General features: G+C 36.8%; 1 protein-coding gene across 4 annotated transcripts in view; it reads left to right on the top strand.

Annotated features, from left to right (window-relative positions):
- Positions 1 to 14,173, top strand: part of LOC124116612 (voltage-dependent calcium channel subunit alpha-2/delta-2-like) — an 80,733-nt gene that overhangs the window by 41,068 nt on the left and 25,492 nt on the right. For 3 of the 4 annotated variants that reach the window (XM_048401419.1, XM_048401418.1, XM_048401421.1), the window contains 11 exons: positions 292 to 375; positions 4,607 to 4,663; positions 5,833 to 5,910; positions 6,508 to 6,582; positions 7,931 to 7,999; positions 8,252 to 8,323; positions 8,998 to 9,059; positions 10,825 to 10,892; positions 11,533 to 11,581; positions 12,610 to 12,692; positions 13,228 to 13,318. In XM_048401419.1, coding sequence (XP_048257376.1) covers positions 292 to 375; positions 4,607 to 4,663; positions 5,833 to 5,910; positions 6,508 to 6,582; positions 7,931 to 7,999; positions 8,252 to 8,323; positions 8,998 to 9,059; positions 10,825 to 10,892; positions 11,533 to 11,581; positions 12,610 to 12,692; positions 13,228 to 13,318 — 788 coding nt within the window. The remainder of the gene's footprint in view (positions 1 to 291; positions 376 to 4,606; positions 4,664 to 5,832; positions 5,911 to 6,507; positions 6,583 to 7,930; positions 8,000 to 8,251; positions 8,324 to 8,997; positions 9,060 to 10,824; positions 10,893 to 11,532; positions 11,582 to 12,609; positions 12,693 to 13,227; positions 13,319 to 14,173) is intronic. The other variant, XM_048401420.1, reaches the window with a different exon arrangement.

Here is a 14,173-nt window from a genome sequence, read left to right as displayed (position 1 = left end):
CTTCTTGGTTTTCTTTCAGACAGAATGTTATATGACTAAAACAAAAGCAGTCTGTACCAAATACTTTTGAGTCAAGCCCAAACAGTTATTTGGGTAATTTTTTCAGAAGTTTTTAATCTTACCATAAGGTCCATATGAAGTTGATCTGGCTAAACCAGAAGAAATTTTACGAGACTCTCTGGTTTCGGACTAGTGGCGAAAAGCACAGAATGTAAAGATGTATTGCACGTTGTTTCAAGTGTGTGCCAGTTACTCTGCTTGTTGCTGATTGGTGCATTTGATTTATTCAAGGAGTACATACCTGTTCTAAGCCGACCACAGGTGCTGCAGAACGTCAAACGCTTTGTGTGGGGTAGCATTTACTACGATCATCTGGTACTGACCACTATTGCCTCTAACTATCAGTGTTGTTTAGTCTGTATGTGTATAGGGCCACAGCCATGTGATGGGAGCAAGTCAGAGAATCATAGGAATACACCAATAAACCCATGTCACTTATTGTCTTGGTAACAAAGATAAAAAGTGCTCTGAATACAAAAAATCAGTTTTGGTAAGCAGTGTTTTTTTAGATATGGTCCTTGAGTTAAAATGAAAATTTGAACTAAGAACAATTAAAATATGTGAACTGAAGGGATTTACTGTTTTAAACATGGCTGTGGTTTGATGTCAGTGTAGAAGTCAGTGTCAGTCTTGTAGAAAATGTGACTTAGAATATCCTAGTTGTAGAATATGAGGAAAACACATTCCACTTTTGCTTATATGTTTGATAGATATGTTATGTTTGAATTTAATCGTCAGAGATTAGTGATGAGTCTTGGAGTTCACAAGGAGAATGTGTGTCAGCACACATGCTATAACAACAGTTACAGCATGAGCTGGTTAATTAGTGGAACAAAGTCAGTGTTTCAATTTCTGAAGATTCGTTGAAAATATCCCTCAATTTTAATGTCTGTTGATTAAATCAAACAGGGTGTATCTGATCTGCACTAGGCTCCCAGTTCTTTGGACAAATCTGGTAATCAGATCAAATTTAATGTTTAATGTCACACAAGGATTTCATGTGGAATTCCAGCAGTCTGACTATAAATGCTGGATCATTGGTAGTTCAGTGTTGGTAATATTCTGGGAATATGTCAGAGTTGGTGTAACAAATTGAAGAATATGATTCCATTATCATGGCCACACTTTTTTTTTAGTTGCTTTACGGAAACTACAAAAATATGAAATTGAAATTCAGGGGCTAAACATGTAACTTTGACATGTCTAATGAGTGACAAGTTTGCCAGATCAGCAGAGGGAATTAGAGTAACCTCCCTTCCCTCATACAATATTGAGTGAGTGAGCCTGGTATTAGGCCCCTTTTAGCAATATTCCAGCAATATCACGGCAGGGGACACCAGAAATGAGCTTCACACAATGTTTGTTCACACAAACGCTTTACCAACTAGGCTACCCCACCGCCCCTCATACAATAATGAATACAATAGTTTATCAGTGACAGGTAATGTTTATCAACTCGCTAATTAATAATACTTACTTTTGTTTGTTTTTAGAGCATTGATGCATAATTATCAACAGAGGGTCCTTGCTTAGATTTCTATTTTGATGCAACATGCATCAGCTAGGATAAAAAAGGGTCAAATTCAGAGTATTATTTTGGGTTCAATTTCAACACATTTACAGTTGGCAGATCCGTAAGGCAAGTTAAAAAAAGGTGTGACTTCAATTTAATTAAGAACCTTGAGACTAAATGTCCAGTTTGAACGAAATTCTGGCTTTATGTGTAGATTGTTTTAGTGTAGAAGCTTCACGTGTTCAAGCATTGTTGATATATATATGTGAATAGAGAGGACACAGTTTGTATGGTTAAACACAATGGCAGCTGTGTGTACTAAACTCTTGACACTGAACGACTGGAATAGCAGAAACAAATATTCAGTCATTCACAAATTGATTTTTGTTATGAATATATAAAAAGAGTGTTTTTATGAAATAATTTTTGAATCTAGACATATTCAAGTTAAATTGTGTTTGGCCAGAAACTTTTGCACTCTGTGTAGTGCCATTTGTTATGTGATTGTCCTCATCTAGTCTGATGAGTCTTTGTGAGACTGCAATCTGCAGGTGTTGCTGTGTACAATGTCATTATAATCATATCTCCGATAATGCCTCTCTGAAGATCTGATGACACCTCCATTTAAGGTCATATCTCGTGAACCTTGGTTGACCTTGACTGCCCAAAATGAATGATGGATTTCTTGGTTCTTCAGCCAATCATATGTCAGCTTTCTAAAACAATTTTGCTCCATTTCTTTACTATTTCGATTTCGATTTTAGCGAGAGAAAATCGCCACAGAAGACAAATATTCTTTGAAGTTACTCCTGTAGATGCCATGGCACGAGAAAAACAATATGGTGTACAAAATATTTACAACTATATAATTGCCTTGCCGTTATTATTTACATTTGGAACTGCTTGTTTAACATCATTTTCGAGATACAGAAATAATGTGTTGGTCTGAATGCTTCGCTCAATTATTCTTAGAATATGGAAGCCTATACATGGGGCCATCAGATCTCAAAGAGAAACATGATATCGGAGAAAAAGATCTGATTTGAATGAGATTGTTACTGTGTATATATGTAGAACCACTTCCTGGAACAAGCCTAAATCTAACAGTCAGTTTTGCTTCTCAGACATTACTGCTGTCGGAAATGAAATGAATGCAGTTTTTTTCTGGTTGTATTGACAATAAATTAAATTTGACAATATTTTAAAGTTGAAAAAAAGAATCGAACAATTTCTAAAGTGTTTGACTGAGAAACAATTCTCTTGTTTAGTGTAGTTGAGTCTGAGATGTACAGTTGTTCCTTTTGTACATGTTTTATACGGTAATATATTTATGTTCTTTCTGAAATTATGCACAGTGAAACTTAGTTTGTTATTTACAGTTTCAAATGTATAAAATTCCATAAAGCCTTTTTTTAGTGCATTATTTCAGGAAGAACAAGGACTAATCAAGACATTGTTTGATAGCGCTTTTTTCATACGGGAATGCTTGTGTCTTTACTTAAATTCATATCATGCGTCTTGAAGCATGGTGGTTGAAGCGTGGTTGAAGCATACAGGACTAGGCATGACAATTTATATGAATAATCAGCCAGGTTTGTGTTGCATATGTTATGATCTTGTGATCATATGATCATGCCTTACATTTTAGATGTGATTCAGGTCAAATGTGTTTACATGACAAAGGCATGGAATACCTTGTCGTCGGCATATGCTTGCATAGGTATTTTATCAAACATTCTATGCTAAACCTTAACCTATAGGAACGTGTATGTTATAAGTGGCTGGGAAATGGGGTTTAACGTTGCATCCAAGATTATTGCACTTATATAGCAGCATGCATGCGTGCGTGCGTGGGTGTGGGTGTCTGCTTGTACTAGTCCGGACTGATGCCGATTTATAGTGCTAGCCCACTGAGACACAATACTGCAGTTTAACATGAATACCCCACTCAGACACAGTATACAGACTCTGAACCAACCAGTCCTTGTTTAAGCCCCTAAAAGCTGAGCACCAGATAGGGTAACAACAAGTACCATCTTTTAACATCTTTTGGTATGACATGGACGGGGATCCAACCCTGGACCTTCCTCTGCCCGGGCTGAAGCTCTACCACTAGGCCACAGAGGCTGTCGCTGGCCTAGTCCTAACAAATGATGTGTGGTCTGTTAGCGTTTGAAATAAATCGGATATAGAACTATCCAGAGGTACTAGTAGCCAGCAGAACTAGCTAACAGAACTAACAGAAGATGCTTGAAATGATTAAAAAATGGTTTTAGCAATAGTCTCGGATGATCTATAGTTTGATCATGGTGACTTAAAATAATGTACCACACAGTTGGGATGAATTTAAGTTTTGAATATTTTCAGATTTACCTGAAATATTACTAGTCGTAGGGAAAAAAACCAGTTTTGTGAACTTTATAATGTGTGTATATGGTTAGAACAGTAGTATTAATTTTGGGTATTCATGTATATAGTGTGTGGTGATGGAGTTTGATTGGTCATGTCAAATAATCCTAACCAATCAGCATTGAGTGCCCTCACCCTAATACATACTGCATTGGCAGCATATAAATCATTTGTGTCTTAATTTATGAAGGAAATTATGGTTAATACTTAACTCAAAACAAATCCATGGTTGAGGTGTTATGTTATGATGAAGTGTTGTTTGTTTAGTTTTGCATGATCTGCATTTATTATTTCAAGTTCATCTCAGCATGCTCTCTATTATTTTCTTGTGCATGATGTTGTTCGCACATGTTTAAAAGGACATTTGTTTTATTGCAGGTCTGTGTTTAATGAAATGGCAATTTAACGAATTCTAATTGAAAGCATATTTCAACAATGTAACGTAACATTTGAAGTCTGGTTTCTGTACAGTATTACAATTGTAAATAGGAAGTAAGTGTAACATCATGAATAATATGGATGAAAAAGAAAATGATTTTTTGAAGAATATTTCTGACATGATGATGATAATGATGGTGATGATGATGATCATTGCAGTTGTGTTATAACGACTGATACTTGCAGGGTCTGGGGATGATGACGACAGTTACACTGCCGGTCTACAACAGAACAACAGGATCTGTGAGTGATGGTTACACTGTAACTTAGGCCAGATTAGGGCTGGGATGGGTGACTTTGGTACTCAGGTCGGATGGGTCCTGAGTAGGGTACCAAAAGGACGACCTGGACCCTTAGTTAGTCACGTGATATATTGTTTAAATGACAAAAATTCACTCAAACTCCATGGCTACACTACAAGTCACTAGTGTTCTCAATTCTTTCCAACTAAACATGCATTCCTTCTGACTTTTATGTTTTCATAGAGGTAAAGCTTCACTCAGCTTCAGTGCAAGCATGATCACATTGTTTTATAAGTATATCTAAATAGCATTTGCCAGGGCTCTGGGAAAACAGTTTCCAAATCAACCCGGGTCAGGTAATAGGGAGTTGGGTACCTGGTTAGTAAATTTGGACTCCTCCCAGCCCTAATTTAATTACACGTTTTTCTAATCTGCCTCTCTCTTTTTAGCTTTTAAGAAACAAGAACAGTTACTGAATGGGAAATAATAATCATTCAAATATCATACAATTATCTGTGACATGTGACATTTTGCATGTGCAATAGAGCCAACATAAAAACAGTAATATCACAGGGTGTGCAATAACCAGACCCGTATTACACCCCTGCCAAGCTCATATGGCTTGTCAGTTCATTTTGAATGGGCAGTCAATATCAGCCCGGGTGGTAAAAAATGGGAGTAACATGAATTAGTGAGTCATCTGCTCGTCTAGCTTTACCATGACAATATCTTCCATTAATCAGATGAAAATGTTTTGCGCTAACTTGCAAATAGATACATTTAACAATCTGATGTTATGGTATGTGATAAAAAGATTATTATATGGGGGTATTCATATCATACCCCATTTCAACTCTCGACCCCCGAATCAGCCTCGTACTGTCTATAAAAGTAAAGTAATATTTTCATCAGTCATTAAAAAGTTGTGACTATGTTTGCTATGGTAGTATCTTAATCATGAGAGAGTGTATTGATGAGTATGGGAGAACACTCACACCTGATTTCCCACATGTCCTTGCAGCTTGAATATTGCAGCAAGAGATACATTCCCTTCGTGGAAAGTGATTTCAGCTGGGAGTTGGGAATTGTATGTTGTTTTTTATTTTTTAAAAATGCCATTGCTGTATGAGTTGTTGTTTTCATGCTACAGTGTGTAACTGACTGTTTCAGTCAAACCAGACAATCCTTGGAGTCATGGGTATTGACGTGACAACAGCTGATATGGTGAAGAAAAGCCCCACTCAAAAGGTATGAATGTGACCAATATATGTCAATATATGAGTCAGCTTCTGAGAAATCTCCTCTTGCACGTCACTTCTTCCTATTATATATCCATATCTGCACAAGATACTTCATTCTAGAAGTGGATCCTGTGTAATCTACTTCTTGAGCTCAATCAAATATTTGTTACTTGTACATCATATTCACCCATCCGTGAAGATCTGGGTTAGAATGTCTTCAGCAATCCATACTTGCCGTAGCAAGCGACTATGCATGTCGCAAGAGGTAACTAAGGGGATCACGTGGTCAGGCTTGCAGACTTGGTTGATGCATGTCATCGTATCCCAATTGCGTAGATTGATGCTCATGATGTCAATCACTGGATTGTCTGGTCCAGACTTAATTATTTACAGACTGACGTCATATAGCTGGAACATTGCTGAATGCGGCATTAAACAAACAAACAAACAAACTGACACACTGGTTTACTAGTACTAGTCTTGAGTAATCACAGGCCACTACGATTTAGCTGGAATATTGTTGAGAGTTGTGTAATACAATATTCACTTCTTTCACAGCAGGATGAAATATGAGAATAGTAAGTTCATTTACTTTGTATTTCAGCTTGGACACAACGGCTACTCTTTCGCAATCAACCCTAATGGTTATATCATCTTTCACCCCCACCTAAAACCAACAGTAAGTGGCGGAAATAAGTACACTTGTTGTTCATCATCCTTGAACCTATGGTTTTGGGAAATGTTAAATTTAAGATCTAAAGACGAATATGAATGATATTTACAATGTCTTGAGAGACATACAATTTAGAACAATGGAATTGGTCAAAATGCCATTTTAACTGATATTCCTGTTCATTAAATAGTTTTTATGTATACATGTCTAAAGAAGTTGTTTAATGAATTGAACAAAATGCCTTATTGAACTGGAATTCCTGTTTGTTACATTGTTATTATGTCTACAAATGGTGTATTTATGATTCATATTAGTATTGGACAAAATGTCATTCTATCTGTAATTCTTAAGTTTGCAGTGGGTCTTTGTCAAAATGCCATGTCAGCTTTTTGAATATTCCGTGATAGCACTGGTGATGATACTGATAGTTAAATGACGAGATAGGATAAGGGTCCTGTTTGGCAGGCTGGAAATGTCAAATTTTAAACAGAAAACTTACTGTTTAAAACTTAATGCTGAAATGGTTGAACTAGCCCTTTTTTTCTTACACTCTTAGACATCTGACATTTCCAAATTCATAAGTGTGTGAAGAAGGCTCATTTATCAAACATGAAGAAGAAAATCTAAGTATGTGCAAGTTCATGACCCGTTATGAATTGTTTACTGTATTTTTGTACTGTTTTGCTCTGCACTCCTGTGATAAGCAGGAGTCAACTTGGGTCAAAGACTTTACTCATTTTTACAATATTGCAAAACGAAAGACTTTCAGATTCTGACGAGTAAGCAAAAATGATTTCAGATTCTGATGTCAGCAAAAATGATTTTAGATTGTGATGAGTCAGCAAAAATGATTTTAGATTCTGATGGGTCAGCAAAAATGAATTGGGATTCTTTTAGGCCAGCAAAAATGATTTTAGATTCTGATGGGTTAGCGAAAATGTTATTAGATTCTGATGTCGGCAAAAATGATTTTAGATTGTGTTAAGTCAGCGAAAATGATTTTAGATTCTAATGTGTCAGCGAATATGTTATTAGATTCTGATGTCAGCAAAAATGATTTTAGATTCTTATAGGCCAGCAAAAATAATTTAAGATTCTGATATCAAACTAGAGTGTAAGTTATTGGATTGTATATATCCGAAATTAAGCACTTTTCACATGATCCCACAGAGACAATATTCCAAGCACTTGAGGTACAATAATTTTATAAGATGTCAGTTAGGACAATTGCATGAGATGTTTGTTAGGACCTAGTTTCTGTCCCCATTGTAGCCTTGTTGACTCAACAGAGATCTGAGTGCCAGTGAGATATTCAAACATGTAGTTGACAACTCTTTTCCCATTTTATTTACAGAAATACATGCGTGACCCTCCAAATATTGATCTTTTAGAGATTGAAGTAGAAAATGACCAGAAAAATCAGGTAGATAATTGTTTTCTGTATTTTAATAGTATATTTTCCTATTAAAATTGCATTGGATGAATGAGATAATTTCTTTAAACTATATTTTTAGTTTTTAAGATGTCCAGTCTATAGACAAATGCAACATAACTGTATGAGAAATATTTTCAGTTTCTATTGCACTAAACATGCTAAATACACAAATAAAAAAACAATGAATATGTCTCACTATTGTAGCAATTGCATGTTCTTTCAATGTCATATATTTTTCAGCTCCGAACAAATATGATCAAAGGGCAGACTGGAAGCATGGAAATTGACACATTCATCTTGTCGTCTGACATGGTTAGTAGGACTGCACGGTTGGTTGGTTTGTTGTTTTACGCCGCACTCAGCAATATTCCAGGGTAGAACTGGTCTTCAGCAACCCATACTAGCCGTAAAAGGCGACTTTGCATGTCGTAAAAGGCGACTAACAGGATTGGGTGGTTAGGCTCGACGACTTGGTTGATGCATGTCATTGTATCTCAATTGCGTAGATCAGTGCTCATGCTATCAATCACTGGATTGTCTGGTCCAGACTTGATTATTTACGAATCACCGTCATATTGCTGGAATATTGCTGAGTGTGGCATTAAGCACCAACCAAACAAACAAATCTTGTCTGGCAGATTGCCATCATACAGAGTCGCCTCCCTTAGCCAGCATACAGCGTTGCCTCTCTTTGCCAGTATCGTCCTTGTTGTTCTGTTTCACATCTCATGATCTTCCCAATCATTATCGTCAGGCTGGTGGCACCATGGCTTCATTGTGGGACCGCCATCATAGTAAACACTGCAGACAGAATGACCAGTAATTTATTCTTGTTATTGACCTCATGCACACACTGCCGCATATAAGATACTTACTAATTAATTATCTCTGGTTTTAGTATGTGATCAGATTATAGAGTCCTATTACCTCAGTTCGATATCTCAGTTAAATGTTTGTTCTTCATTCTGTGATTGTTTATTTTTCAGAAATATGTACATTTTGATAAAGTGAGATATTCTTTCACGCCAATTGAAGGGACCTCATTCAGGTATGTGGGCAAACACATTTAGCCTGGAGCCAGTAATGGCATCCAATCTAGGAATATTAGTTCAAAATATTAACTACCGTATTTGACGTAATAAGTGCCCCGTCTAATAAGCGCCCATGGCGATGTTTGCTAATATATTTGCTAGTGAACAATCCGAATTAGCACCCCTGCCGATTGATCAATGTACACAGGACTTATTGATTCGTGTATATTACTCACTCGTGTGTTATATGCACCCTTAATTGTGGGCAATTAAATTCTGGAAAATATATCTGTCGTGTATGATACGTACATACTTTTCTTTTGTATCATTTCAGGCTGTCAGCATAAACTACTGTACGAAATTTACAATTTTTCAACTCTGTTCTCACCAAAATTATATTCTAATAAGAGCCCACAATTTTCAATTTTAAAAGCGCCCCGGGCGCTTAATACGTCTAATAAGGTATATACAGTATTCCAGAACAACTCTGTAGATATGTTCTTATTATGAAATAAAGGCAAGACCTTCTTGTTATAAAAACAAACCCCTCCATAACCTCAATAAAGCCATTTTATACAATTTGTTTATAATATTTTCTTTTAAGTTTTGAGGTTGTTGTTTTTAATACCCTTAAGTTAACATTAACTACCCTGGTATGTAATACAGGGTATATAGTAATCAGCTTGTCCGTCCGTCTGTAATCATTTTCTATCTGGATCATATCTCTAAAACTAATAGGTATTCTTTCATGAAGCTTTAAACACACAAAGACCAGGTTGTCAACTGGTGCCTTTTGCTATTTAGGGATTTTTAGAATATATTTTTTAAACAAGGTTTACAGCGACTCTGTTCATAGTGGTGTTTTTTTCCTGACCATTTCTCTAAAATTATTGACACTTTTGCACACTCAAAGAACTGGTTGTCAACTGGTGCCTTTGGCTCTTTAGGGTGTTTGGAAATTTTTTTTCTCCATGGCAACAAGTTTGACCTCATTTCTCTTCATAGTTGTGTGTTTATCTGAATGACATCTCTAAAACTAATTGGTATTCGTTTATGAAACTCTCCACACGCAAAGACCAGTTGTTAACTGGTGCCTTTTGCTCTTTGGGGATTTTTCGAATTTTTATTTTTTCCGTTTCAACGGCAACAAGTTTGACTTTGACTGTCTGGATAGTTATATACCAGAGACCAAAGTAACAGAGTTAAATGTTTAGTGTAAACATTTATTTCTATTAAGCTGCAATATATAATCTTTTGTAAGTTAAATATGAAAGGTGAGCTTCAGTAACTACTGATAACACAGTTGGTAATGCAACAGATTAATTACAGCATAAGCCATGTACCATTTGTGTGACATCCATTGACTCATATCTCTGCTTAAAAGGACCTGACAAACAAATACAAAGTTCTGAATCCCACTTCCATAGTATTGTTGTGATAGCTCAATAGCTACTCTTGTGTACGGACAAACAGAGTAGATAGAAATACTCTCATCGAGTAAGACAGATTACTCTTGAAGGACTTGCTGTAACAATCAGATGATTAAATTTGTTCGTTTGGATTCGTAGGGGCCCAGAGGATTTGTCATCTCCTGATGCCACTTGTTATATTTTCATTTTCATTTTGCTCCCCCATATGGAAATCTTCAACAAGAAAACCTTAGAATTTAAAATTAGATTGATCTGTCCTAAATATATTGCATTAAACATTAGAATTAAACTTTTTAAAATGTATGAACCCACATTATTTGTGTGTTTGTTATCTGGATGTGATCTGTTTCAGTCTTGGTGTGAGCCTGCCGTCATATCAAACTTATTACCCAGACTTTGCTGCTAATATTGCCCAGTTTGGTGAGTGGATGACATCATATTGATCAATAGTTTGTCAGCGATATTTAATACCGTGAAGAAATGTACTTTAAAAGTGTTTTATTATGGATGAATGTAATTCTTTTATTAGTTTTGTTCTAAAGTTAGGTGAAGTTTTATTCAGTCAAGAGCCTATAAAATTGGGCTGGGGCAAAACACCAGCTGTGCGATCCAATACGCATCACGATACTTTGTTCATGATCTGATGCGCTCTTTTCTGTGGTGCATACACTATCTTTTTCACAGATAGGATGGCCAAATACCTGCCACACTGATTATTTACAGTTGGCAGGGTTTATGAGCCTGACCATCTTGCTATTGTCCTCCATACTTCAAGCTGACAAACTAAATCATGTTGGGATTGGATGCTGCCTAGCCAATCAAATTGTTCGGCTTAGCTGAACCTCTAGAGGTAATTCTATACAAACTGGATTGAAATATTTGATATGCAGTCGAGTGTGAGCCAGTGTCAATTATGGCACAATGGCCGAAAATATTGATGTGACCTTTCTGCCATTGAACTCATTGGAATGTTTATATATGTGTGACAGATTTCAACCACATCTCACATGTACTTTAGTCTTTGTTCTTGATTTCATTTAGTCTCAACCTTTCATTACAGATCATTCAGTGTTCAAATCTGAAAATTGGGCCATGCTTATAGCACCATGGTAAGGAAATAAGTCACTTTGGCTGTTTGTAGATCAGTGAGTAAGGGTTGCTAAATGCCACTGAGCAGTTTTCAGACTTTGTCCACTGACAAAAATAATCGAGTCTGGATCAGGCAAACCAGTGACTGAAAGCATGAGCAATGATCATCAAAGTTCTATGACACAATCAGCCTAGTTACAGAGCCAAGTCTACGAAAGGCAAATCAGTGACAGAAAGCATAAGCCATAACAGTGGTACCAAGACACTTTCAGACCAGCCTGTGCAATACATTCCCCTCTACAACCAGCTCTGTAGTACTGGGTCAGGGTGGGATGTGGTAGGTTTGTCATAAACTGTGTCCCCATGTGGGTTTTGTGGATAATGTCATGAAAAAGATTTGCTTTTCCAGAATATGTATGCAAGGGATAAATCTTCATGAGATGACATGATTGTCTTTGATTAATTTGATCGATAATTTGACAAAATGTGAAATTCCAGGTCTCTGATGAACACAAGAAGATGCTTTTCAATGGAAAACAGAAATTTTGTTCATTAGGAGTTTTCAAATTGTCACAGTTAACTGGGCGTTCGTCCAGGTACCTTGTGCCAAAGTATTATTTATTAAAGGCTTCATATAATGAGTATCAAGTACTGTTTTTAAGCACTGATTGAGTGTGCCTTTATGGCTCCAGGAACTTACTTTCATCATGCCATTATGATTTACCAACGCCATTGGCACTTTATAATTAGTGCGATAAGTTTTGAACTTTTATACCCCAGTCCACTCGATTGTATAGTGGTGCATATCCAGAATCATTTTGATCAGATTGGGTGATGTGATTAGGTAGCCTACTGGTTTAAGTGTATGCTTGTCACACCAAAATCCAGGGTTCGGTTCCCCAATTCTTGGTGAGCCAAAGATGATTTTGCAAGAATATTGTTATAAGTAGTGTAAAACCTAACTCTCTCTTCAGAGTGAGGACAAAATAGAATATGTTTTCAGGAACTGTGCTGAAGCTGTGTTTCCAATCTGGTCCTTCCTTTTCAGGGACTATTACACTGATATGAGCAAAAGCAATCATTCTGGGACGACTGAAGACATTCTTGAAATGCTGAAAGTTGGTACGAAGTGTGAGTAACTTTATCTTTGTCTTGTTGAATGTGGTTAGAGCTATGTAACATCTGAATAACTTGAATCGTGGAATTTTAGGGAGTGTAGCATGTAACATACAGCTACAGATATAGAGTAACCCAGTTAAATGTAACAGAGAGCTCTCGAGTGACTGAGTTATATGTAATATAGAGCTATAGAGTGACTTGGTTATATGTAATATAGAGCTATAGACTGAGTGACTCGGTTATATGTAATATAGAGCCAAAGAGTGACTCAGTTATATGTAAAACAGAGCTATTGATTGACTCTCTGATAGGTAACGTAAAGCTAGAGATTGAGTCGAGCTAGAGATTGAGTGACTCCGAGTTTTGTTTCAATTCATAGGTGGATTGAGGATTTTTTAAAGTTTGTTGATTCAAATTCTTCAGTAGGGGATGGGATGTGTTCAATTCAGTCAGTGATGTTTAGAGAGGGGTTGTTCGCACCACATGAACCTTCTGCTGTCAACACCATATGTTTTTTTGCCACTGACACATCCTTCACTTTTTACAGGGGATGAAGAACTGTTAAATCACCTATACTGGGATGCGGTGATTGCGAAGTCTGTGGAAACATACTTCATCATTGTACAAAACAACTATGTGTAAGTATTGATGAACTCTTAGCAATTATAATGTCCAGTGGTGTCATGTGTTTATGTATATACACACATGTAGACGCAGAACCAAACCTGGCTGGTCAAATTATTTCATGTATTTTGTTCCTTACTTGTTTGTTTTTTATTCACATCTTCATCTCTTATGTTGTGTCTGGAACTCCCTGGATTATCCTCAGCTTCCAAGTTGGACGAGGTATAGGGATGGACATTGTCCCGCCGTCTGAAATCTATTCTTGAACATTACACCATAATGTTTGCAAGCGTGATGTGGAAAGCCTATCAATCTGCGCTATGCTAATTTAACCATCCAGATTATTTATGTTCAGGGTTTTGCTTTGTATGTCCACTTTTAAGTTCTTAGGTTTAAGTTGGAGAAGATTCGAAGAGGTTTGACCATATTATGACCCAGAACATCATGGTCAGTACAAGCGGAATGTTATAATATGGTCCAACAAGCGGTCATGATACAGTCCTACCTGCTTGTAAAATCCGGGTTAGAATAGGTCTTCAGCAACCTATGCTTGCCATGATAAGCGACTATGCTTGTCATAAGAGGTGACTAACAGGATCAGGTGGTCACTGACTTGGTTGATGCAATTGTGTAGATCGGCTCTCAGATTGTCAGGTGCCATCATATAGCTGGAATATTGCTGAGCGCGGCGTTAATACCTAACAAAACTAGCAAAGCCAATTGGGAGCTGACAGTTTGCTATGAAGCAGAGACCTCTTCTCACTTCTGAAGTTCAAAACAGGGGAGATAATGCATTTTAAGGCTCCACAGTGTTATCTCCCTTGATGAGCAAGCATGACCATGAATGTGACACGAGTAACTCAGGTACT

The sequence above is a fragment of the Haliotis rufescens genome, unplaced genomic scaffold (assembly GCF_023055435.1).
Source record: "Haliotis rufescens isolate VD_foot unplaced genomic scaffold, xgHalRufe1.0.p SCAF_22, whole genome shotgun sequence".
NCBI classification, from domain to species: domain Eukaryota; kingdom Metazoa; phylum Mollusca; class Gastropoda; order Lepetellida; family Haliotidae; genus Haliotis; species Haliotis rufescens.
Note: the sequence above shows the minus strand (reverse complement) of the source record. Positions and strands in the feature narration are given on the sequence as shown.